The sequence below is a fragment of the Anolis carolinensis genome, unplaced genomic scaffold, assembly GCF_035594765.1.
Source record: "Anolis carolinensis isolate JA03-04 unplaced genomic scaffold, rAnoCar3.1.pri scaffold_14, whole genome shotgun sequence".
In the NCBI taxonomy this organism is placed as follows: Eukaryota; Metazoa; Chordata; class Lepidosauria; order Squamata; family Dactyloidae; genus Anolis; species Anolis carolinensis.
The window spans coordinates 9439101-9466520 of NW_026943825.1; the positions used below are offsets into that span (position 1 = coordinate 9439101).

Consider the following 27420-nt stretch of genomic DNA (forward strand, 5'->3'; position numbering starts at 1 on the left):
CAATAGGAACTAATTAACGCCGGCTCATTTTTTTTGCTGAGGGACTCATTTCTCTGCTGCACCCATTGGCCTCCGTGGCGTTTCTATGGCAACAGATTCCCTCGGCCTGCTGGAGGATTTGCGATGGCGGCCTCGGGAAGCAGCGGCGAAGGGTAAAGTATCTATTTGTTTGTTTGTTTGCTTGTTTGTTTATTATAGCATTTCTAGTATGGGGACTGAGGAGATATAAACAGCAGTTTGGCCTTGGCTTGGGGAACAAGGCTATGGATAATTTTCGTTGTGTTGTCGAAGGAAGGCTTTCATGGCCGGAATCACTGGGTTGTTGCAGCATTCTCTCCTGACGTTTCGGCCACCTCTATGGCAGGCATCCTCAGAGGTGGTGAGGTCTGTTGGAAACGAGGCAAGGCGGGTTTGTATATATACCTTTGGAAGAAAGCACTCTTGTCTTTTTGAGCCAGGTGTGAATGTTGCCATTTGGCAGCTTGATTAGCATTGAATGGCCTTGCAGCTTCAAAGCCTGGCTGCCTCCTGACTTGGGTGTGGATTAATGCCCAGGGTAGGAGAAAGAACTCTTATTTATTTATTTAATACATTTATATCCTGCCCTTCTCACCCCGAAGGGGACTCAGAGCAGCTTACAAATTAATAATAATAATAATAATAAAAACTTTATTTATACCCCGCCACCATCTCCCCGTGGGGACTCGGGGCGGCTTACATGGGGCAGAGGCCCAAACAACATAGAACAAAACATAGACAACATAATACAAATTACACTATAAAAAGATAAAACAGTAATACAATATATCAATTAAAACAAAAATACAGGATAAAAAATTAAATTAAAAAATAAATTTACATCCAATATTATATTATTAATATAATGAGTCCCTTCGGGTGAGAAGGGCGGGATATAAATGTTGTAAATAAATAAATAAATAAATATTAGCATAGTACAATACTGGCAATAAATTACCATATTGTACTATATCTATATATTGTAATATTATTAATAATATTACATGTAAAATACAATATATAATTAATATGATTATATTGTATTATTAGTATTATATTGTACTACAAAATATTATTAATATTATTATATGCACATGCATTATATTTTAATATTATATATTATTGTACATTATACTGTATATATATGTATAAACCCTGTTTCCCCTAAAATAAGACATCCCCAGAAAATAAGACCCAGTAGAGGTTTTGCTGAATTGCTAAATATAAGGCCTCCCCCGAAAGTAAGACCTAGAAAAGTTTTTGTTAGGAAACATGCCCAACGAACAGAACACCAGAGCATGCAGGATTGGTAAATGTACATACTATAGATAGTTTTTCATGGAAATATTGGTAGTAATACATTCTTGATAGGATTCACAGTTTGTCTGGTTGTGCTGGTTTGTGATGACAACTACTGCACAGTATATAATAAATGATCATTTTTTTGTTCAACAATAAATGTGAATTCTTCTTCATGGAAAAATAAGACATCCCCTGAAAATAAGACCTAAAGCATCTTTGGGAGCAAAATATAATATAAGACACCGTCCTATTTTCGGGGAAACACGGTATGCATGTGTGTGTATATATATATATTTACAGTGTGTGTGAGATATACATATACACATATATACATACCGATATATATATATATATATATATATATATATATATTAGCAAAGTATGTTACTGGTGGGAAGGGCCTTCAGCTGGAGCAAGGAGACAAGATGTTCTGTTTGTTGCAATTCGACAGCTTAATTAGCATTGAATAGCCTTGCAGCTTCAAGGCCTGGCTGTGTCCTCCTACCTGGAGGAATCCTTTGTATTAGGCCTGCCCACGTTGGGAAAAAGAACTCTCTGTCTGTTGGAGGAGAGTGCGAATGTTGCCATTGGCCAGCTTGAATGTTGCCATTGGCCAGCCTGGCTGCTTCCTGCCTGGGGGAAGAATCCTTTGTTGGGAGGTGTTAGCTGGCCCTGGTTGTTTCTTCACTGGAATTCCCCTGTTTTCTGAATGTTGTTATTTATTTACTGTCCTGCTTCTAGAGGGTTTTTTTAATACTGGTGAGCTCTAGTTTTCAAGATACTGAACATATGGCATCTCCCACTCGCCCACAGAAAACCATATAAAAATAGAGTTGATTCAGTCTGTGCAATGCAATGTTCTGAATCCGCAGCCCAAAAAACCCCAGGAACAGGCCTAGAAACCAAGACAACAAGAAAAACATTTTGGGTTGGGTCGTAATGTTTTATTATTACTACTACCAGTATTATTATTTTTTATCTCTGAGATATCCCTAGCCTGAAAATATCTCAAGCTTCAAGATATTTCCCTGAGTGAGAATATTTGTTTCACCCTTCCCTCCGCCAGTCCTCCTGCAAATTCGAAATGGCTAGATGCCCACTACGACCCCGTGGCCAACCTGTACACGTTTTCCTCTTGTGTCAGTAAGTCTGAATCTTTTTTTTTTTCATTCTCTATCTAACCAGGAGAATCTTCCAGTTTAGGTGGGGTGGTATGAGGAAAATAACACCTGCTGCCTTGGTTTTCTTGTAGAGCAGAGTAAACCAAAGTCTCCTTTCTATTCTAGCCCTGGCTGACCTCTACGGCGACGGAGACTGTAAGGTAAGGGGCCAAACGTGTTCACATCCATACGTTTACTTCCAGCGAATGGCTAACCTGATTCTTCCTCATCTTCTCATCATCTCTGACTTTAATCTCCCTCCAAATTCACATTATTGAAGTATGCTCACACATATTTTTTTCAGTATGGAATTTGAGATCATATTCTGTGATTTTTTATAGGTTTAACATCGCCAGGTGAAACTATGAATCTCCTTTTTAAGCACCCAAATTGCACTATAATATATATCACTGCACTTTTGTCTAGATCGCCCTCCTATTTTGCTCCACTTCTCCTAAATGGTGGTCCTTCTATGTCATCATTCCATGTTTTTAGAACTGGGTTTTTACTGTTATTGTATTGTTACTGTTTTGTATCATTTGGTTTTATGTGTTTTATTTAATTGAAGATGCTGTCTTTACATGTATTTTACTTGCTTTTATCTGTTTTTTGGGTTTGGCCCTGTTAGCCACCATGAGTCCCTGCGGGGAGATGGAGGCGGGATAGAAAAATAAAATTATTATTATTATTGACACAAAGACATAGTATGACACAGCAAACAAGATCTATATGCTGGATTTCGTATCACAAAATCACAAGTCGAACACTTCCCAGGCGTTTAGGACTGTGTGATTTATTATTATTATTATTATTATTATTATTATTATTATTATTTTATTATTATTTTATTATGACACAGCAAACAAGATAGATATGCTGGATTTTGTATCACAAAATCACAGGTCGAACACTTTCTAGGACTGTGTGATGTATTTTTGGATGATGCGTGCAGATCTCAGCAGGGTGACCTTTTGCACTTGGCAGATTGTAATTTTGTCAATGCCTATTGTTTCCAAATGCCAGCTGAGATCTTTTGGCATGGCACCTAGTGTGCCGATCACCACCGGGGACCACCTGCACTGGTTTCTGCCAGAGTCTTTGAAGTTCAATCTTGAGGTCCTGATAGCGGCTGAGTTTTTCCTGTTGTGTTTTGTCAATGCGAATATCACCTGGGATGGCAACATCAATGATCCAAACCTTTTTCTTTTCCCCAACTGTGATGTCTGGTGTGTTGTGTTCCAGAACTTTATCAGTCTGGATTCAGAAGTCCCACAGTATCTTTGCGTGCTCATTTTCCAATACTTTTGCAGGTTTGTGATCCCACCAGTTCTTTGCTGCTGGGAGGTGGTACTTGAGGCATAAGTTCCAATGAATCATTTGGGCCACATAGTTGTGCCTCTGTTTGTATTATTATTATTATTATTGTTGTTGTTGTTGTTGTTGTTATTGTTATTGGGCAGAGGTGGTTCTGCCATTATTATTATTATTATTATTATTATTATTATTATTATTAACACAAAGACATAGTATGACACAGCAAACAAGATCTATATGCTGGATTTCGTATCACAAAATCACAAGTCGAACACTTCCCAAGTGTTTAGGACTGTGTGATGTATTTTCAGATTATGCGTGCAGATCCCAGTAAGGTGGCCTTTTTCAATTGTCAGATCATTGTTGTTGTTGTTGTTGTTGTTGTTGTTGTTGTTGTTATTATGGTCCCCAACACATGGCACTGGAAAGGGCTGCCACTCCTGTCCCTTGAAACCTTTGCTGAAAGAGTGGGAGTTTGTTCCTGCCTGTTGTTTTGTTTAATAACAGAAGGGGGAAAGTCTTAAGATTTGTTGGGGAAGACTGTGGAACTTCCTTCCACAGGAGATCAGGTCCCCTTCTCATGGCCGTTGCAGGCAGGTACTGATGAGGAACTGGAAAATATAGATTTTTAGACATATATTGTATGCACATTAGAAGCACTGAAATGTAGAAAAATCATGTTGTCTCTGTACAGACACAGGCAGACACAGGCACAAAGAAGGTGCAAGGGGTCTGTGTAAATGTACAAGCTGGCAGGACAGGGAGAAGGGGGGCCTGTTATCTATACATGCCAGTACGAGATGGTGCCAGGTATGCTGATGGAGGGAGAGTGGACTTCTCTCTTGACAGGTCAAAAGTAGGCCCCTGATTGATGTACTATAGCTGAGCCGTAGTTATCTGTAACTTGCTACAGGCTGGTTAGAGTTCTTAGATAGGAAAATGCTGATACGTGCATATTTATCCCCATGTATGTAGACATGTGAAGTGACGTACTGATGACGAGATGTATGTAGAAACGCGTTTCTTTGTTTGAAAATGTATAAAAGGCAATGTCAACGCCTTTATCCTTGCTCTGGTTTGCTTTTGGAGGAATTTCCACATCCAGAGTCTTCAGCTGAAAATAAAATCCTTTTCAGCCTCAATGAATCGATCATTCTTGGTGTTATTTCTCCTATCATCCACAACAGTACCTATTTTGCTAGAAATCTCTCTGACTGGATGAATTGCTTATTGAACCACAGGGGAGGACCTAGAAAGGACATTTTTAGTCAAATCTGAATAATCAAATCCACCAAAGTCCAAACTGCCAGTGCAGAGGAATGAGTGTATATCCTTCCTGTCCTCTTCCCCAGCTGGTGGTGGGTGACCTGGGTTCGACGGGGCACGAGATGAAGCTGAAGGTGTACCAAGGCACGGGCCTCCTGAGCGAGAACGCCCTGCCCGACCTGCCGGTCAGCGTCACCACCTTCCTGATGGAGCAGCATGAGCCGCGCATGCCCGCCGTGGCCGTGGCCTCCGGGCCCTTCGTCTACGTCTACAAGAATCTGCGTCCCTACTTCAAGTTCACGCTGCCCCCACTGGAGCTCAACCCCATGGAGAAGAGCGTTTGGGACCAGGCTAAGGAGGTAAGGAAGCCAGTGTAAACATTGTACAGAATCTATGGAAATGGTGCGCCTCAGTGCAGACGGTTTGTCTCTCCTGCCTCAAGCCTCGGCTCAACTCTGTGGCACCCCTGTCCCACTTGTAGGGATCCCCTGACCATCCTCTTCTCTTTCCACAGGACAAGGTGGACCTGATGTCCATGAAAGAGATGCTGGAGCAGATACGGTGAGGAACCCGGAGCCTGGGGAGGGCAGAGGCACCCTCTCCTCTCAGCCATCTCTGAATACTGGGTGGACGGAAGGGAAATTTAGAGCTCCTCACACCGCTTAAGATGGAGCCCATGGGGATGGAGGGCCTCAACATACTGACTGGGGTTGCTTGCATTCCGTTTCCTGTGTCCCTCAAATTCACCTGACAATATATATATATAATATATTGTATCTATATATATAAAAGAGTGATGGCATCACAGTGACCCACAAAACAACAAAACTACAGGCCCCCCAACCTCGAAATTTGACAACACAACCCATCATCCACGCCTCTAGGTTGATACAACAAAAAGAAAAGAAAAATAAAGTCATAATTAGAGGGAGAGGAATAATTGCTTTTATCCAATTGCTGCCAGTTAGAAGGCTAAGATCTGCCCACTTGGTCTCCTAGCAACCCAATAAAAATAATAAAAAACACTAAAAATAATTAAAAACACTAAAAAATTTATACAATAAAATACTATAATAACAGAAAATAACTAAAAATAATACAAGAAAATAATAAAATATAATAAACAAAAAGATAACTTACAATAAAAATAATTTAAAAATACAAATAATGTCCAATAAAAATTACACAACAATTTTTAACCAATACCACCACCACTTTGCCACAGCAACGCGTGGCCGGGCACAGCTAGTATACTTATATAGGAGCCCTGGTGGCGAAGTGTGTTAAAGCACTGAGCTGCTGAACTTGCAGACCGAAAGGTCCCAGGTTCAGATCCCGGGAGCGGCATGAGCGCCCGCTGTTGCTCCAGCTTCTGCCAACCTAGCAGTTCGAAAACATGCCAATGTGAGTAGATCAATAGGCACTGCTCCGGTGGGAAGGTAACGGCACTCCATGCAGTCATGCCGGCCACATGACCTTGGAGGTGTCTACGGCTCTTCGGCTTAGAAATGGAGATGAGCACCAACCCCCAGAGTCAGACATGACTGGACTTAACGTCAGGGGAAACCTTTACTTTTACCTTTTATATACATATATACATATGTGGTGGCAATGTAAATATGTACATGTATTTTGGGGGAAGGTATTTAGAGAAATAGAAGCTATAATGGATTTCATAGTTGTCATTATAAAATGTTAAGAATTTGAAAAAAAAATAGAGAAGGATGCAATAAATAATATGTTAACTGCAGCAAGGCTGTTGATTGCAAGGAAATGGAAAAGTAAAATAAACATACAAATAGAAGAATGGTATAAAGAACTATGGAAATTAGCAATAACCAATAAGTTAACATGTAGATTAAGAGTTTATGAAAGGGGTATGGAAGAAAAATGACTTTGATGAGGTTTGGGGAAAATTTATTGAGAAAGGGTTTAAAAGAAGTAGGTAGGAAATTACTTCCACAAGAAGAAATGGTATTTTGGAAAGATAATGTAAATTGAAATGGCTCAGGGGGTGGGTGGGGGCACAGAGGTGAAAAGAACAAGCATACAAGATATATATATATTTATATACAGTAGAGTCTCACTTATCCAAGCCTCACTTATCCAAGCCTCTGGATAATCCAAGCCATTTTTATAGTCAATGTTTTCAATATATCGTGATATTTTGGTGCTAAATTCGTAAATACAGTAATTACTACATTGCATTACTGCATATTGAACTACTTTTTCTGTCAAATTTGTTGTATAACATGATGTTTTGGTGCTTAATTTGTAAAATCATAACCTAATTTGATGTTTAATAGGCTTTTCCTTAATCCTTATTATCCAAGATATTCGCTTATCCAAGCTTTTGCCGGCCCGTTTAGCTTGGATAAGTGAGACTCTACTGTAGCTGCAATGAATTAAGAGTGAAATATAAGAGTATTGAAGTACTGATGTATGGATGTATTTTAAGGAAACTAATAAAAAAGTAATACAATATTATACTACTAATAATATAATATAACTAGCTGTGCCCGGCCACGCGTTGCTGTGGCTTTTTGGATTTGTTTGTTGGCCAGGTGGATTAGCAGCAAACTCTCAAGCAACCAGAGACGACTCTCAGTAATCCGGCATCGACCACTCCCCACGGGTGCCGGTTAAATGAGAGTCGACTGTCATAGCATTAATACAAACTCTCAAGCAACCAGAGATGACTCTCAGTTATCCGACATCGACCACTCCCCACGGGTGCTGGTTAAATGAGAGTCGACTGTTATAGTATTAATACATACTCTCAAGCAACCAGAGATGACTCTGCGTTATCCGGCATTGACCACTCCCCAAGGGTGCCGGTTAAATGAGAATCGACTGTCATAGCATTAATACAAACTCTCAAGCAACCAGAGATGAGTCTCTAATGTTCTGACTATTTCTAATTTAAACTAAACAGCGAAACTGAGGCCCTGGGCTGATTGGGTTGCTAGGAGACCAAGTGGGTGGAGCTTAGCCCTCTAACTGGCAGCTATTGGATAAAAACAATTATTCCTTTCCCTCTAATTAGGACTTCATTTTTCTTTTCTTTTTGTTGTATCAACCTAGAGTCGTGGATGATGGGTTGTCTTGTCAAATTTCGAGGTTGGGGGGCCTGTAGTTTTGTTGTTTTGTCGGTCGCCGTGATGCCATCACTCTTTTATATATATAGAGAGAGAGAGAGAGAGAGAGAGAGAGGGAGAGAGAGAGAGAGATTACAAAATATAGAAAGCATGGCACATTGCCTGTTGTGGGTTTTGGCCTTTTTTTTTGGTGTTGTGATTGTGTTTTTTGTGTGATTGTGTTGTATCTTACTGGAGGCAGGGATGATGGATTGTGTTGCCAATTTTAGAGTTTGGGGGGTATTGGGTTTTGTTGTTTTGTGAGTCGCCGTGATGCCAAAAGCCTTTTATATATATATAGATAATACTAATGATATATTATATATTAAATGTAATATTACTAATAATATTACCATATAATGATATAGTACAATATAGTAATTTAATGCTTATATTGTGCTATGCTAATAATATATTGTATGTACATTTGATTTGTAAGTCGCTCTGAGTCCCCTTCGGGGTGAGAAGAGCGGGATATAAATGTAGTAAATAAATAAATAAATAAATTTCTTTTTTCCCCCAACAGAGAAAATGCCGAGATGCCCTTGTCAGTGCAGTCCTTAAGGTGAATCCTTTGGCAGTGGATTGTTGACGGCGCCTTCATCTTTTGGAATAAGGCCCACAAGTGCCCCCCCTCTCTCTCTCCCTTCCTCCTCCTCCTCTTCTTCCTCTTCTTCTTCCGTAGGTTTCTGTCCCTTGACCTTCCTGAGATGGAATCGTTTGTGAATCAATATAAGATGCAACCCATCAAGCGCCAGGTGAGAGCAGAAGGTGGGAGCGTACTCTCTCCCTCGAGGTGTAAGAAGAACCCAGCTGCATCAGACCAAACCCAACACAATAGGATGTTGCTTATCAAGATTATTAAAAAAAAATCCAAGAAAGATGGTTGTTTGCGATTTAGGGCACTGACTTGCATCCGAAGGAAGAAGGAAATGATCTTATAGCACCCTAACTTCCTTCATGTTTACAAGTTTTACTCAGTGCACTTTGCCCAGTCCATTCATAGAATCATAGAATAGTAGAGTTGGAAGAGACCTCATGGGCCATCCAGTCCAACCCCCTGCCAAGAAGCAGGAAATCGCATTCAAAGCACCCCCGACAGATGGCCATCCAGCCTCTGCTTAAAAGCCTCCAAGGAAGGAGCCTCCACCACAGTCTGGGGGAGAGAGTTCCACTGTTGAACAGCCCTCACAGTGAGATTCTTCCTGATGTTCAGGTGGAATCTCCTTTCCTGTAGTTTGAAGCCATTGTTCCGTGTACTCGTCTGCAGGGCAGCAGAAAACAAGCTTGCTCCCTATGACTTCCCCTCACATATTTGTACATGGCTCTCATGTCTCCTCTCAGCCTTCTCTTCTGCAGGCTAAACATGCCCAGCTCTTTAAGCCGCTCCTCATAGGGCTTGTTCTCCAGACCCTTAATCTTTTCAGTCGCCCTCCTCTGGACGCTTTCCAGCTTGTCAACATCTCCCTTCAACTGCGGTGCCCAAAACTGGACGCAGTGTGATTCCAGGTGTGGTCTGACCAAGGCAGAATAGAGGGGAGCATGACTTCGCTGGATCTAGACGCTATTCCCCTATTGATGCAGGCCAGAATCCCATTGGCTTTTTTAGCTGCTGCATCACATTGTTGGCTCATGTTTAACTTGTTCCCCACGAGGACTCCAAGGTCTTTTTCGCACACACTGCTGTCAAGCCAGGCGTCCCCCATTCTGTATCTTTGATTTCCATTTTTTCTGCCGAAATGAAGTATCTTGCATTTGTCCCTGTTGAACTTCATTTTGTTAGTTTCGGCCCATCTCTCTAGTCTGTCAAGATCGTTTTGAATTCTGCTCCTGTCTTCTGGAGTGTTAGCTATCCCTCCCAGTTTTGTGTCGTCTGCAAACTTGATGATCGTGCCTTCTAACCCTTCGTCTAAGTCGTTAATAAAGATGTTGAACAGAACCGGACCCAGGACGGAGCCCTGCGGCACTCCACTCGTGACTTCTTTCCATGATGAAGATGACGCATTGGTGAGCACCCTTTGGGTTCGTTCGCTTAGCCAATTGCAGATCCACCTAACCGTAGTTTTGTCTAGCCCACATTTTACTAGTTTGTTTGCCAGAAGGTCGTGAGGGACTTTGTCGAAGGCCTTACTGAAATCCAGGTACGCTACATCCACGGCATTCCTTGTATCGACCCAACTTGTAACTCTATCGAAAAAAGAGATCAGATTAGTCTGGCATGACTTGTTTTTGGTAAATCCGTGTTGACTATTAGCAATGACCGCATTTGTTTCTAAGTGTTCGCAGACCACTTCCTTAATGATCTTTTCCAGAATCTTGCCTGGTATTGATGTGAGGCTGACCGGACGGTAATTGTTTGGGTCGTTCTTTTTTCCCTTCTTGAAGATAGGGACCACATTCGCCCTCCTCCAATCTGCTGGGACTTCTCCCGTTCTCCAAGAACTCTTGAAGATAATTGCCAGTGGTTCTGAAATAACTTCCACTAGTTCCTTCAATACTCTTGGATGTAGCTGATCTGGCCCTGGGGACTTGAATTCATTTAGAGTGGCCAGGTGTTCCTGGACAACTTGTTTCCCTATTTGGGGTTGGATTTCCCCCAATCCTTCGTCCATTCCATGTTGCTGAGGTTGAAGATGGCTTTCTTTTTGTGAGAAGACCGAGGCAAAGAAGGCATTAAGCAGTTCTGCCTTTTCCCTGTCCCCTGTCGCCATCACCCCATCTTCTCCTTGCAGTGGCCCTATCGCCTCCTTTTTCTTCCTTTTTCTACCAACGTAAGCAAAAAAGCCTTTTTTGTTGTTTTTTATGTCCCTGGCAAGCCTGAGCTCATTTTGCGCTTTAGCCTTGCGAACCTTTTCCCTACAGGTGTTGGCTATACGTTTGAATTCTTCTTTGGTGATTTCTCCCGTTTTCCACTTTTTGTGCATGTCACTTTTGAGCTTTAGCTCAGTTAGAAGTTCTTTGGACATCCATTCTGGCTTCTTTGCACTTGTCTTATTTTTCTTCTTTGTTGGCACTGTTTGCATTTGCGCCTTGAGTATTTCACTTTTGAAAAACTCCCATCCATCCTTAACTCCCTTGTTTTTTAATATTGGCGTCCATGGAATGCCGCTCAGTAATTCCTTCATTTTTTGGAAGTCAGCTCTCTTAAAGTCGAGAATGCGTGTTTGACTTTTCTTAGTTTCAGCATTCCTTTGTATTGCAAACTCCAGGAGCACATGGTCACTTGCCCCTAAGGATCCAACCACTTCAACTGTATTGATCAGGTCTTCCACATTTGTTAAGATTAGATCAAGAGTTGCTGATCCTCTTGTTGCCTCTTCTACCTTCTGGACCATAAAATTGTCTGCAAGGCAAGTGAGGAATTTGTTGGACTTTGTACTCTTGGCTGAGTTTGTTTTCCAGCAGATATCGGGATAATTGAAATCGCCCATGACTACTATATTTCTTCTTTGTGCCTGTTTGGTCAGCTGTTGACAGAAGGCTTCATCAAGTCCTTCATCCTGACTCGGAGGTCTGTAGTAGACACCCACGACAAGATCTTTTTGAGTCCCGGTTCCCTTGATTCTTATCCAGATGCTTTCAAGCTGGTTTCCCGGATTACAGTCTTGCATTTCTTCTGCAATGTAACTGGTTTTGACATATAAAGCTACTCCCCCTCCTCTCCCCTTTGTTCTATTTCTGTGAAAGAGGTTATAGCCCTCAATGGTTAAATTCCAGTGATGGGAGTCATCCCACCAGGTTTCAGTGATGCCTATGACATCGTATGTGTGGTGCTGTGCTAAGAGTTAGAGTTCGTCTTGCTTATTTCCCATGCTCTGAGCATTGGTGTAAAGACATGTAAGCCCCTGTGACCTCCCCTTGAGCTGTTTATTTGGGATTATTGTGCTCTCTGTACTTGGTCCTTGCTGTGTTTGTGCAGCCCTCCATTTAGCCTTTTGGCGGTTCCCTGTGGTCGTGGGTAATATAGTGTTCGCCATTGTATGATTTTATTGCTGTGTTTTATCATGTGTTTTATAATGATTGTGATTTTATTTGATGCCTTTTAATTTTATTTGTGTGTTTTTTGTATGCTTGTTTTATATCTCTGAGCCGCCCCGAGTCTCTCTGGGGAGATGGTGGTGGGGTATAAAAATAAAATTATTATTATTAAAAAAAAATATTATTATTAAAAGCTCTAAATCGGCGGTGTCTTTCAGACGGTGATCACCTGCATGGCCACCCTGAAGAAGAACATGGTGGACGAGGACGCCGTGAGTTGCTTGGTGATTGGGACGGAGAACAACGAAATCCTCATCTTGGACCCTGAAGCATTTACCATCCTGGCCAAGGTGAGCTTGCCGTTTACATCTATCTACTCCCATCTGGAAAGCTGACCCCTTGGTATCTCTTACATTCAGATTTGCCGGGAACAACTTCTGCCAACTGGTTAACGCAATTCATGCAAAATTTCCACTTGATTAGAGTCTAATTTCAGCCCTTATGTCTTAATCTCCCACCCCAGATGATGGTGCCGAGCGTGCCAGCTTTCCTGGATGTCACTGGGCAGTTTGACGTGGAATACCGACTCACGGTGGCATGCCGCAGTGGATGCGTCTATATCCTCCGCAGGTGAGGATTGTTGACAAGCGCAGAGATGGTCAAGGTCAGCGGATATAGGGCAACTCAACCTGCGGAAAGATGCTGGATTACAGAATTGGAGGAGACCACAACATGATGGTTTTGAGAATGAACTCAGCAGGGTCCGATGGGAGAACAGCTCGCTCAGGATCAACCAGGATTCCCAGCAGATATTTCTTTTGTCGGGTTTGACCCAAACGCGCAAGGAAGTACGTCAGAGCTGTCAATTGTAGGCTGTTAGCGATAGGATCCTTCTATCCGAGTCTTTCCATAGGTTGAGCTCAAGCATATGTCAATTTGTTGGCAAACTTTTTTTTTTTCTTTCGTGTCAGGAGCAACCGGAGTTGCTTCTGGAGTGAGAGAATTGGCCGTCTGCAAGGGTAAACTGTTGGTAAACTGATGAAGCAGTTTCCTTTCCATGCCCTGACCCATGGTCTCCCTTTCCCTCTCCCATGCAGGGACTCTAAGCGACCCAAATACTGCATTGAGCTGAGTGCCCAAGCGTTGGGCTTGGTTCGGGTCCAGAAGAACATTGTTGCAGCCTGCTCAGATGAGATGCTGCAAAGCTACACCCAGAAGGTACAATATTATCTATTTAATTTATATACCGCTCTTTTCCCCCAGGGGGACCCAGAGCGGTCTTACACTAAAATAATAATAATATCAGGACCTCAAGATTGAACTTCAAAGACTCTGGCAGAAACCAGTGCAGGTGGTCCCAGTGGTGATGGGCACACTGGGTGCCGTGCCAAAAGATCTCAGTCGGCATTTGGAAACAATAGACATTGACAAAATTACGATCTGCCAACTGCCAAAGGCCACCTTGCTGAGATCTGCATGCATCATCCGAAAATACATCACACAGTCCTAGACACTCGGGAAGTGTTCGCCTTGTGGTTTTGTGAAACAAAATCCAGCATATCTATCTTGTTTGCTGTGTCATACAATAAAATAATAATAATAATAATAATAATAATAATAATAATAATAATAATAATAATAATAATTTGTACAGAAAAACAAGAAAACTCATGACCATTCATCATTCACTGCACCCTCGCAGTGATGTTGACCGGCTATATCTGCCTAGAAGATCAGGGGGCAGAGGACTCTTACAAGTAAAACAAGCAGTCAAAGAAGAAGAAAATGCCCTGGCAGAATATGTAAAGCAAAGTGAAGAACCTGCTTTGATTGAAGTCAAAAATCAGAAACTCCTCAAAGCACAGAAGACAAAAAACCAGTACAAGAAAACCGCACGACAAACTAGAGCTGACAGCTGGCACAACAAAACATTGCATGGAAAGTTCCTTGACAAAATTGAAGGAATAGCTGACAAGGAGAAGACCTGGCTCTGGCTCATGAATGGGACCCTGAAGAAGGAGGCAGAAGGCCTGATCCTTGCAGCCCAGGAGCAAGACATCAGGACAAAGGCCATTAAGGCCAAGATCAAAAAATCAGCTGATGAACCAAAATGCAGACTGTGCAAGGAAACTGACGAAACCATTGATCATATCCTCAGCTGCTGTAAGAAAATTGCACAGACAGACTACAGAGGCACAACTCTGTGGCCCAAATGATTCATTGGAACTTCAAGTACCACCTCCCAGCAGTAAAGAACTGGTGGGATCACAAACCTGCAAAAGTCTTGGAAAATGAGCACGCAAAGATACTGTGGGACTTCCGAATCCAGACTGACAAAGTTCTGGAACACAACACACCAGACATCACAGTTGTGAAAAGGAAAAAGCTTTGGATCATTGATGTCGCCATCCCAGGTGACAGTCGCATTGATGAAAAACAACAGGAAAAACTCAGCCGCTCTCTGGACCTCAAGACTGAACTGCAAAGACTCTGGCAGAAACCGGTGCAGGTGGTCCTGGTGGTGATTGGCACATTGGGTGCCGTGCCAAAAGATCTCAGCCGGCATTTGGAAACAATAGACATTGACAAAATCACGATCTGCCAACTGCAAAAGGCCACCCGACTGGGATCTGCACGCATCATCCGGAAATACATCACACAGTCCTAGACACTTGGGAAGTGTTCGACTTGTGATTTTGTGATACGAAATCCATCATATCTATCTTGTTTGCTGTGTCATACAATAATAATAATAATAATAATAATAATAATAATAATAATAATAATAATAATAATAAATCTTTATTTATATCCCACTTTTCTCCTGCACGGGACCCAAAGTGGCTTTCAACATCTTAAAATCACATAAACCACAGTCAGAGTGTATCAATAATATAAACACAGTAGGATAAACATATTGAGAAAACCAACTACAGTATAAGTTCATTGGCAGGGGAAGAAGCTCTGGGTGATTTCTTTGCCCGCGACACCCGTCACGATGAGCCTCCTCGACGAGAAGTTCCAGAGCTTCCAAGCAGTGCTGGTGGCTTTGGCCAACATGGAGGTCCACATGTACCGGGACAAGAACCTTGTGAACGTCATCCAGACTCAGGTGAGACGTGGTTTGCGGGAAGGAAGGACGAGACAGACAAGAATCCTTACCTTTTTCCTGACTCCTGTATCTGCTCCCTTGCCGACAGGATATTGTCACCAGCATCTGCTTTGGCCGGTATGGGCGTGAGGACAACACCCTCGTGATGACCACCAAAGGTAAGAGGAGGAGGAGGAGGAGGCATGTCTAACTCGTGCCGCATCCTAAGATCTGCAGTCCAAGAAAAGCAATGGATTTATTTTACTTTATTTATAATACAACTGGCCCTGATTGTTAACACCTCCCAACTAAAATTCCCCCAGGCAGGAAGCAGCCAGGCTTTGAAGCATCAAGGCTAATCAAGCTGGCCAATGGCAACATTCACAGTTGCCTCAGGCAGAAAAGACTTCTTTTTTCCTCCCACCCTGGACATTATTTCCACAGATATACATAAACCTCACTTGCCTAGTTTCCAATAGACCTCACCACCTCTGAGGATGCCTGCCAAAGATGTGGGTGAAATGTCAGGAGAGAATGCTTCCAGAACATGGCCAGACAGCCCGGAAAATTCACAGCAACCCTATTACTATTATTATTATTATTATTATTATTATTATTATTATTATTATTATTATTTATAAATAATTTTTATTGAAAGTAAAATAAGTTCCTTTTACATAAAAAAGTGGGGGAACATTTCCAGGAAAGAAAAGTAGAAAAATAAGAAAGAAAGAAAAAATGGAAAAGGGTGTCCTTCCTTTCTTCTTCATGGCGGGAAAAAAAAAATTCTTCTTCTATCTGATTGGTTTTATCTTGTCTTTCTATAGCATTTAACGGTAGAGATTTGTTTGTATTTTTTATTTTAATTTATCAGTCATCTCCTATTTTAAATTGTCCATTTAACTTTATTGCTTTTTAACCATTCAGTAAACAGGGTCCAGTCCGTCTCTTTCGTGTTCTTCCCTTGCCATCTTGCAAGTGTTATTGTCAATTTGTCCATGTTCATGACATCTATTACTTTTCCTATCCATTCTTCTTTCTCTGGGATATTACTCATCCTCCATGATCTGGCATATACCATATATACTTGAGTATAAGCCAACACGAATATAAGCCGAGGCACCTAATTTTACCACAAAAAAACTGGGAAAATATTGACTCAAGTATAAGCCGAGATACCAGTAAAATTACATTAACTGAGGCCTCAGTAGTTTAAATGTTTTTGAATCTTTACATCAAACTGTAATTTAAGATATGACTGTTCAACTCTGAATAAATCATTATTTTCATCTTCTTCAATGTAAATGTGCTTATGTATCCTTTTAATAATAATAGAGTGAAATAATAAATGTATTAATAATAATAAAATAGAGTAAAATAAATGTAAAAGTAACAACAATAATAGAGTAAAATAATAAATGTAACAATACCAATAATAATAGAGAAAAATAATAAATATACCATATATACTTGAATATAAGCCGACCTGAATATAAGCCCATCAGGACACTCACCCGAATATAAGCCAAGGAGGGTTTTTTTTTCAGTCCTAAAAAAGGGCTGAAAAACTAGGCTTATACTCGAGCATATTATTATTATTACCATTTATGTGTTTTAAATGCAATTTTCTATCCTTGTATTGTTGTTTTAATTGATATATTGTATTACTGTTTTATCTTTTTTATATTGTGATTTGTATTACAGTAGAGTCTCACTTATCCAAGCTAAACGGGCCGGCAGAAGCTTGGATAATAACGAGGGATTGAGGAAAAGCCTATTAAACATCAAATTAGGTTATGAATTTACAAATTAAGCACCAAAACATCATGTTATACAGTAGAGTCTCACTTATCCAAGCCTTGCTTATCCAAGCTTCTGGATAATCCAAGCCATTTTTGTAGTCAATGTTTTCAATATATTGTGATATTTTGGTGCTAAATTCGTAAATACAGTAATTACAACATAACATTACTGCATATTGAACTACTTTTTCTGTCAAATTTGTTGTAAAACATGATGTTTTGGTGCTTAATTTGTAAAATCATAACCTAATTTGATGTTTAATAGGCTTTTCCTTAATCCCTCCTTATTATCCAAGATATTCACTTATCCAAGCTTCTGCCAGCCAGTTTAGCTTGGATAAGTGAGACTCTACTGTACAAGAAATTTGACAGAAAAAGTAGTTCAATACGCAGTAATGTTATGTTGTAATTACTGTATTTATGAATTTAGCACCAAAATATCATGATATATTGAAAACATTGACTACAAAAATAGCTTGGATAATCCAGAGGCTTGGATAAGCGATACTTGGATTAGTGAGACTCTACTGTATGTTGCTTTATTTTGTCCTTACGTTGTTTGGGCCTCTGCCCCATGTAAGCCGCCCCGAGTCCCTGCGGGGAGATGGTGGTGGGGTATAAATTTATTTCTTTTATTTATTATTTATTAATATCCTGCCCCGAATCCTCCCCTTGCGTCCCACCCGGTGTGCTCTCTTCCTGCCCTCCTCCCAGGTGGGGGTCTGATCATCAAAATCCTGAAGCGCACGGCCACGTTCCACAAAGGTGACACGGCAGTCGGCGCCCCCGTTGCGCAGAGCATCAAGCTCAACGTGCCGAAGAAAACAAAACTTTACGTGGACCAGACGCTGCGGGAGCGAGAGAGCGGAGTGGGTGAGTCCACACAGAGACGGAAAATCGGAAGAGATGGCATGCAAAACCCGTGCTCTTCCATCGAGTTCTGTACAGAAAGGCTGTTTCAATAGTGGGAGGTGGGGACAGGCCGCCCCTTTCCTTTCTCCTCACCGCCATGTCCTTCTTTCCTTGCCCAGCCATGCACCGGGTGTTCCAGACCGACCTCAGCCGCATCCGCCTCGTGGCGGCACGGGCCTACGTGCGGGCGCTGGAGTGCAGCATGGCGCCCGTCTCGGAGTCGCTGCAGGAGCCGCTCAAGATGAATGCCGTGGTGAGGAGAAAGAAAGGGGGGCATCAGGAGAGAATGCTGCTTCTGGGACATTTTATTTATTTACTACATTTATATCCCGCTCTTCTCACCCCGGAGGGGACTCAGAGCGGCTTACAAATCAAATGTACATACAATATATTATTAGCATAGCACAATGTAAGCATTAAATTACTATATTGTACTATATCAGGGGTCCTCCAACTTTTTAAGTGGAGGGCCTATTCACAGTCCCTCAGACTGCTGGGGGGGCTGGATTATGATGAAATAGTCCAAAATTAGGATTGTTGTTGTTGTGTGCCTTCAAGTTGTTGCAGACTCAAGTCAACCAGAAGTCTAAAGTTTAGGACATGGGCCAGGCCTTAGTTTGGGGACCCCTGATCTAGACGATCTCAGAAGACCTGCAAAGACCATCTAGATCAGGGGTCCCCAAACTAAGGCCCGGGGGCTGGATGCGGCCCATCGAAGCCATTTATCCGGCCCCCACGGCACAAGGGCAGAAGGAGGTTGGGCTAAATGACCCAAGAGGTCCCTTCTTCTCTTACAACCCTTATTATTATTATTATTATTATTATTATTATTATTATTATTATTATTATTATTATTAACATTGAGGCTGGGTGGCCATCTGTCAAGGGTGCTTTGCTTGTGCTTTTGGTGCACAAAGGCAGAAGGGGATTGGACTCAATGGCCCAAGAGGTCTCTTCCAACCCTCTTTATTATTATTATTATTATTAACATTGATTCTGGGTGGCCATCTGTCAGGGGTGCTTTGCTTGTGCTTTCGGTGCACAAAGGCAAAGGGGGATTGGACTCAATGGCCCAAGGGGTCTCTTCCAACCCTCTTATTTATTATTATTATTGTTATTATTATTATTATTGCTCAGTAGCCAACTATAGTCCGGCCCTCCAATGGTCCGAAAGATCGTAAACTGGCCCCCTGTTTAAAAAGTTTGGGGACTCCTGATCTAGATGATCTCATAAGACCATAGGTAAGAAAAGGGACCCTCAGAGGCCATCTAGACAGTCTCATAGGACCATAGGTACAGAAAGTGACCTCTAAAAGCCATCTAGGAGGTCTCATAAGGCCGTAGCTAAGCAAAGAGACCTTCAAAGACCATCTAGACGATCTCATAAGACTATAGGTAAGAAAAGGGACCCTCAGAGGCCATCTAGACAGTCTCATAGGATCATAGGGTACGGAAAGTGACCTCCAAAAGCCATCTAGGAGGTCTCATAAGGCCGTAGCTAAGCAAAGAGACCTTCAAAGACCAATCTCATAAGACCATAGGTAAGAAAAGGGACCCTCAGAGGCCATCTAGACAGTCTCATAGGAGCATAGGACCCAAAGGGACCTCCAAAGACCAGGTGGACCTGGGTCTACCCTAAGTCTAAAGTTTAGGACAGGGGTCAGGTCAATGACCTTGGAAGGCCGCATCCAGCCCACGGGCCTTAGTTTGGGGACCCCTGTACTATATCATTATATGGTAATATTAGTAATATTACATTTAAATATATAATTAATATTATTGTATTGTATTATTATTAGTGTAATATTGTATTATAATATTATTATCAATAGTATAAGTATATACAATAAATGATATATTTATAAATTATTGTATAATATATATATATATATATATATATATATATATATATATACACACACACACACAGTAGAGTCTCACTTATCCAACATAAACGGGCCGGCAGAATGTTGGATAAGCGAATATGTTGGATAATAAGGAGGGATTAAGGAGAAGCCTATTAAACATCAAATTAGGTTATGATTTTACCAATTAAGCTCCAAAACATCATGTTATACAACAAATTTGACAGAAAAAGTAGTTCAATACGCAGTAATGCTATGTAGTAATTACTGTATTTACGAATTTAGCACCAAAATATCACGATGTATTGAAAACATTGACTACAAAAATGCGTTGGATAATCCAGAACATTGGATAAGCGAGCGTTGGATAAGTGAGACTCTACTGTATATATACTAGCTGTGCCCGGCCACGCGTTGCTGTGGTGAAGTATGGTGGTATGGGAAATAAATTATTGAGGAACTGGCGGTAGTTAAGGTAAAGGGTAAAGCTTTTCCCCTGAAGTACATTATAAATAGGTTATATAGCTGTGTGGAAGGGCCTTGAGTCTACATTGCCATATAATCCAGTTAAAATCAGATAATCTGTATTTTATAGGCAGTGTGGAAGAGGCCTAAGTGAGGCCTAACTCTGCCTGTCCCCTGGGCTGAGTGGGTTGCTAGGAGACTAAGTGGGTGGAGCTTAGCCTTCTAACTGGCAGCAATTGGATAAAAACAATTATTCTTCTCCCTCTAATTAGGACTTTATTTTTCTTTTCTTTTTGTTGTATGAACATAGAGGCATGGATGAGGGGTTGTGCTGCCAAGTTTAGTGTTCCTGGGATGTGCAGTTTTGTTGTTTTGTCCTAGGCCGAAATAGATGTGTGTGTGTATAAAATTAGCATAGGTTGGTATGATGGCCATACATAGCCTGGAAAACTCACGGCAACCCAGTGATGGATTATTCATTCTTGGGGTGGCTATTGCAAAAGTGTGCTGGGGAGAAGGGCCCAAACTCCAGGTCTGTGTGGTCTGTGCCATTGCCCACAACGTAGTAGTGCTCCCAAGCTCTGAATGGTCCCTTCCTTCCTTCCTTCCGCAGGTGCAGGGCATGGGTCCCACCTTCAAACTGAGCCTCAACCTCCAGAACATGTCGGAGACCCGGGCGGTCGCCAACCTCTTGGTCAGCTTCCTCTATGACGAGAAACTGTACTCTGTCGCGCAACCTTTCTTCAAGGTAAACCTCTCATTCTCCTGCCTGTATTGTGAATTAATACAAGATGTTTGTGAGTAAACAAGATACCGTATATACTCAAGTATCAGCCGACCCGAATATAAGCCAAGGCACCTAATTTTACCACAAAAAAACTGGGAAAACATTGACTCCAGTATAAGCCGAGATACCAATAAAATTACATTAACTGAGGCCTCAGTAGTTTAAATGTTTTTGAATCTTTACATCAAACTGTAATTTAAGATATGACTGTTCAACTCTGATTAAATCATTATTTTCATCTTCTTCAATGTAAACGGGCTTATGTATCCTTTTAATAATCATAGAGTGAAATAATAAATATAATAATTAATGCAGTAAAATAATAAATGTAATAATAAATAGAGTAAAATAATAAATGTATTAATACAGTGTTCCCTCACTACTTCGCGGTTCGCTGTTTTGCGGTTTTTCAATAAACTCAAAAAAACTATTATAGATCATAATTTTTTTAATAATAATAATAATAATAATAATAAAACTTTATTTATATACCGCCCTATCTCCCGGATGGGACTCAGGGCGGTTTACCGTCATAAAAGCAACACAAACATTACATAACAGCATAATACACATTATTAAACAAAGTAAAAAAATACAATTATAAAAATAAATCACACTTACATGACCAGATCAAGGGGACGGGAACCATAAACCCAATATATTAAAATGTATCATTTTAGGCTAGGGAAATCTTGTGCAATATATTCAGGCTCAGAAATCGGTGGTAGTCCAATATAATTACTCAAAAACCTCTATTTATTTATGTATTTATTTGCTACATTTATATGCTGCCCTTCTCAACCCGAAGGGGACTCACAGCGGCTTACAAATTAAATTTACATACAATATTATATTATTAGCATAGTACAGTACTGGTAATCAATTACTATATTGTACTGTACAAATATATTGTAATATTATTAGTAATATTACATGTAAAATATAATATATAATTAATATTATTATATTGTATTATTAGTATTATATTGTATTACAATATAATATTATGAATATAATCTATATATATAAAAGGGTGATGGCACCGAGCAAAACAACAAAAGTAAAGGCCCCCCAACCTCGAAATTTGACAACACAACCCATCATCTACGCCTTAAGGTTGAAACAACACAAAATCACGTCACACATCTCCACATGGACAGAACCCACAACGCACCATTGGGAGCCATGCCGGGAGGGAAAGAGAAAGCCTCATGGTCGGCAGGGAAGAGGAAAGGCAGGCAATGGGAAAAAGCTCTCCCCTGGGTCCTAGCGCCCGCCCATCATCCGAATTATTTACAGTAGAGTCTCACTTATCCAAGCCTCGCTTATCCAAGTTTCAGGATTATCCAAGCCATTTTTGTAGTCAATGTTTTCAATATATCATGATATTTTGGTGCTAAAGTCGTAAATACAGTAATTACAACATAACATTACTGCATATTGAACTACTTTTTCTACCAAATGTGTTGTCTAACATGATGTTTTGGTGCTTATCTCCACAATCTCCACCATAAAAATAATAATAGAATCCTACAGTCACACAGATAGGAGACACCCCTAAAGGCCATCCAGTCCAACCCCTTCCTGCCATGGAGAACACAATCCAAACATTCCCAACAGATGGTCATATAGCCTCTTGATAATAATAATACTAATAACAATATCATGGAATCCTCATGTTTCCAGACACCCCTAAGAATCATCCAGTACAACCTCCTCCTACCATGCAAGACCACACAATCCAAACACTCCTGACAGATGGCCATCCACCCACTATATAATAATAATAATGATGATAATAAAGATAATAATCATGATGATAACAGCAATAATAATAATAATAAGAATCATAGAACTATACCATCCAATAATTTGGACACACCCCTAACGGCCATCCACCCCAACCCTTTCTACTATGCACCAAGACACAATCTAACCATTCACAACACTTGGACAATGTATGCATATTATACAATACTACACAGCGACAAAGACCCCCTCTACTCCCACCACTTTCACATTACACAAACAACCAAATACATACTAAACATAAAGACAACCATACAACAGACATTCAATACCACCACTAACTCAAATTTCTCACCAACGCCACAGCAACGCGTGGCCGGGCACAGCTAGTATGTATATACAATATGTTATAATTATTATATATTATTGTAAATTATATTGTATATATATATATATACACACACACACACACACACACACACACATATACATATATATAAAATTTACAATTTACAGCCTAAGGAAGGGAGGAAGGAGAAGCCAAAGGAAGAGCAAAGGAGACCAAGTGGCAACAGGAGGAGAAGGAGGTGATTTATCAGCACATAATTTGTTGATAAAAACTTAAAATAGTGTATAACTACTAAAATAATGTATAAATATTAAAATAAATATAGTGCCCCTACTTCGCGGATTTTCACATTGCGGGTGGTCCTGGAACCTAACCCTAGCGATAAGTGAGAGAACACTGTAATAATAAAAATAGTGTAAAATAGGGGCTGGGCTGTGGCGCAGCTGGCTAGTAACCAGCTGCTATAAATCACTACTGACCGAGAGGTCATGAGTTCAAAGCCCGGGTTGGATTAAGCCTCCGACCATTAAAAAAAAAAAAATAGCCCCGGCTTGCTGTTGACCTATTCAGCCCCGAAAGACAGTTGCATCTATCAAGTAGGGAAAATTTAGGTACACTTTATGCGGGAAGCTAATTTAACTAATCTACAACACCATAAAACTGCCAGCAAAACACGAGGAAAAGAATGAGGAAGAACAGCCACCAATGGACGGTGAAGCAACAGCTCCCCCCGTGGCCGGAATCGTGAAGCTGGAAAGATGTTAAAATGCCTCTGTGTCTGTCTAAAACTGAATGTTGTTTGTCTGTAGGCACTGAATGTTTGCCATATATGTGTTCATTGTAATCCGCACTGAGTCCCCTTCGGGGTGAGAAGGGCGAAATATAAATACTATAAATAAATAAATAAATAAATAAATAAAATGTAAAAGTAACAACAATAACAGAGTAAAATAATAAATGTAATAATACTAATTGATAGAGTAAAATAATAAATGTAACAATACCAATAATAATAGAGAAAAATAATAAATATACCATATATACTTGAGTATAAGCTGACCTGAATATAAGCCCACCAGGACCCTCACCCAAGTATAAGCCGAGGAGGTTTTTTTTTAGTCCTAAAAAGGGCTGAAAAACTAGGCTTATACTCGATATATATAGCATTTGTTTTTTTTTTCAAATAAGACTTTTTAAAATCTCTGAGTGCATACTTTAAAAGGTTTTTAAAAGGGAACATATATCTTTTGGGCAATTACAACCGCAAAGGAACAACCCTCCTCTGCTAACCAAATATATTTTTGTAGTGGCATTTCAAAGACATGGTTCTTCAGTCTAACTATTCCCCAGAGGAGAAGAGCGGTACATAAATTAAATCAGTAAATAAATAGTTCCCTGTGTGCCATTACATGGTTGCTTATCCATATCACTTGTTTGAAGGGTTGACTTTGAACAAGGTTGTGCTTTTCTTGGCTCATGGTTTTCAAAAGGTGGCCTGCCTCTGCATATTCATGGAGATTCACATTTGCCAAATGGATATGACATCAAGGTTATGGTTGCCATTTATTTCCAAAGGGATCTCTGCCCAGAGACTGGGTGCAGGTATTTCCAACAGAGAATTACTTTATTTATTTATTTATTTATTATTTACTACATTTATATCCCACTCTTCTCACCCCGAAGGGAACTCAGAGCGGCTTACAAATCAAATGAACATACAATATATTATTAGCATAGCACAATATAAGCATTAAATTACTATATTGTACTATATCATTATATGGTAATATTATTAGTAATATTACATTTAATATATAATATATAATTAATATTATATTATATTATTAGTAGTATAATATTGTGTTCCATTATAATATTATTATCACTAATATTAAACCTCCTGCCTCTCCCTCCTCAGGCCCCCATGCTGGTCCCAGGACTGAACTACCCTCTGGTTACCTTTGTGCAATGCCTCAGCACCCAAGGGATCTCTGATATTATTAAGGTTGGTGCCTGAGTGTTGACCTTTTTCTATAACAACTGGTGGAATCCAGGCTCCTTTTTCCCTTAGATGGTGGGTGGCCATCTGTTGGGAGGGCTTTGATGGTGTCATCCTGCCTGGCAGAATAGGGTTGGATTGGATGACCCTTGGGGTTCTGTGATTCAGAGACTGGCTGGCCATTTGCTGGGCGGGCTTGGAGGGTGTGTTCTTGCCCCACAGAATGGGGTCGGATTAAATGGCCCTTGTGGTCCCTTATGACTCATGGACTCTTGCTTTTGTTCAAATAATGCCTCCAGTGGTGGAGAATGAATAAACATTTGGTTCCCAAACTTATTTGGCCTGCCGCCCCCTTTCCAGAAAAAAATATTACTCATCGCCTCCTGGAAAGGGGGCGTGGATTAGAGGGGTGGGCGTGGCTCCTGCTCAAGAGGGCGGGGCTGAGCCTCTCCCCCAGTCCAAGATGCAGGGCTGCGAGGGGGAGGGGGAGGTGGTTGGGGCCACAAATGGGAGGCGAGAACTGGGATGGGCGGAGTTACGAGCTCTGAGGCAGGGCTGAGCATCTATCCCTGTCCTACGGTGCCTGCCAGGACACAGGGAGCGGGACTAGAGGAGGGGGCGGGGCCTCTTCCCAAGTGCCTGATGGGTCTGAACCTCTATACCTGGCCCCCTGTGTCCTGGCAGGCACCGTAGGACAGGGATAGAAGCTCAGCCCTGCCTCAGAGCTCGTAACTCCGCCCATCCCAGTCCTGGCCACCCATTTGTGGCCCCGACCACCTCTAACAAGCGCCTCAGGAGAGGTATACAGAGGATCAGCCCTATCTCACGCTCTTGGGAAGAGGCCCCGCCCCCTCCCCAGCCCCGCCCTTTAGTCCTAAAAGGCCTCTCAGGAGAGTATAGAGGCTCAGCCCTGTCTCAGGCTCTTGGGAAGAAGCCACGCCCACTCCGCTAGCTCGGCCCCCTGTGTGTCCTAACAGGCGTCACAGGTGCTCAGCCCTGTCTCCGGCACTTGGGAAGAGGCCCCGCCCCCATGTCCTAATAGGTGCCATCACTGCCCCCCTGGATCGCTCCAGCTCCCACCAGGGGGCGGTAGCGCCCACTTTGGGAATCACTGGTTTAGATTCTGGATGACCATCTGTCGGGAGGGCTTGGATGGTGTCTCCCTGCTGAGCAGAATGGGGCTGGACTGGATGATCCTTGGGTCCCTCTAGGATCCCTGTATGGGATGGGGGCAGTGTATGTGGGTCTCCTCCTTCCTACCATTTCCCCCACCACCACGGCCCTGTTGTTTCCCCATCCACGCTGTCCTCTCCTCCTTCTCGTTGCAGGTGTTTGTCCTGCGCGAGGGAGCGTCTGAGCCCCTGCTCACGGCGCACATCAACATGCCGGTCAGCGAGGGCCTGGCGGCCGTGTGACAGAAAAAGACAGCAGGTCTGCTCCTCTGCTCCCTTCCAGGCCGGGACCTTCTGCAATAGGATCTCTGTGACCTCTAGTAATGGGATCCGCTCACTCGGAGAGGGATCTCGCCCCACAGCAGCTTATGGTTCGTGTCCAGGCGTCCGAATAGAAACAGCTTGCATCCTGGTCTTAGAGCTAGAAGACCAAGGCCGCAAGCTGCAGACCAGAAATCAAATAAATATTAGGATTATTGTGTTGTTGAAGGCTGGCTTTCATGGCCGGAATCACTGGGTTGCTGTGTGTTTTCCGGGCTGGTACGGCCATGATCCAGGAGCAGCATTCTCTCCTGACCTTTCGCCCACATCTCTGGCAGGCATCCCCTTGCAACTTCAAGGTCTGACTTCTTACTGCCGGGGGGAATCCTGTGTTGGGAGGTGTTAGCTGGCCCCGATTGTTTTTATTATTATTATTATTATTATTGTTGTTATTTGAAACACAACAAGATGAGTCCACAGCAGACACTCTGCTGGCTGTTGTATGGATCACACATCGGACACTTCCCAAGTGTCTAGAACTGTTGTTATTATTATTATTACAGTACAGTACAGTAGAATTTAATGTTTAATAGGCTTTTCCTTAATCTCTCCTTATTATCCAACATATTCACTTATCCAACGTTCTCCCGGCCCGTTTATGTTGGATAAGTGAGACTCTACTGTATTATTATTATTATTATTATTATTATTATTATTATTATTATTATTATTATTATTTTATGACACAGCAAACAAGATAGATAATTACTAATAATATTGCAATATAGTGTTT

At 41.4% G+C, this 27420-nt stretch overlaps 1 protein-coding gene across 1 annotated transcript; it reads left to right on the forward strand.

Moving 5' to 3' along the window:
- bbs1 (Bardet-Biedl syndrome 1) lies at positions 1-26855 on the forward strand. Its single transcript, XM_003229661.4, has 17 exons — positions 1-152; positions 2387-2463; positions 2607-2641; positions 5147-5419; positions 5575-5621; positions 8724-8762; positions 8883-8955; positions 12394-12525; positions 12699-12805; positions 13273-13393; positions 15129-15287; positions 15376-15445; positions 17783-17941; positions 18100-18233; positions 20924-21058; positions 25114-25200; positions 26523-26855. Exons 1-17 carry the CDS (start codon positions 124-126, stop codon positions 26607-26609), a joined length of 1764 nt encoding a protein of 587 aa, XP_003229709.3. The 5' UTR covers positions 1-123; the 3' UTR covers positions 26610-26855.
- The last annotated feature ends 565 nt before the right edge of the window (positions 26856-27420 follow it).

What these genes read in the sequence shown, in the direction of transcription:
- bbs1 (XM_003229661.4), top strand. Translation starts at nt 124, where the DNA reads ATGGCGGCCTCGGGAAGCAGCGGCGAAGG. An exon ending in ACGGCGACGGAGACTGTAAG is followed by an intron (nt 2,642 to 5,146) that starts GTAAGGGGCCAA and finishes CCTCTTCCCCAG; the next exon opens with CTGGTGGTGGGTGACCTGGG. An exon ending in TCGCGCAACCTTTCTTCAAG is followed by an intron (nt 21,059 to 25,113) that starts GTAAACCTCTCA and finishes CTCCCTCCTCAG; the next exon opens with GCCCCCATGCTGGTCCCAGG.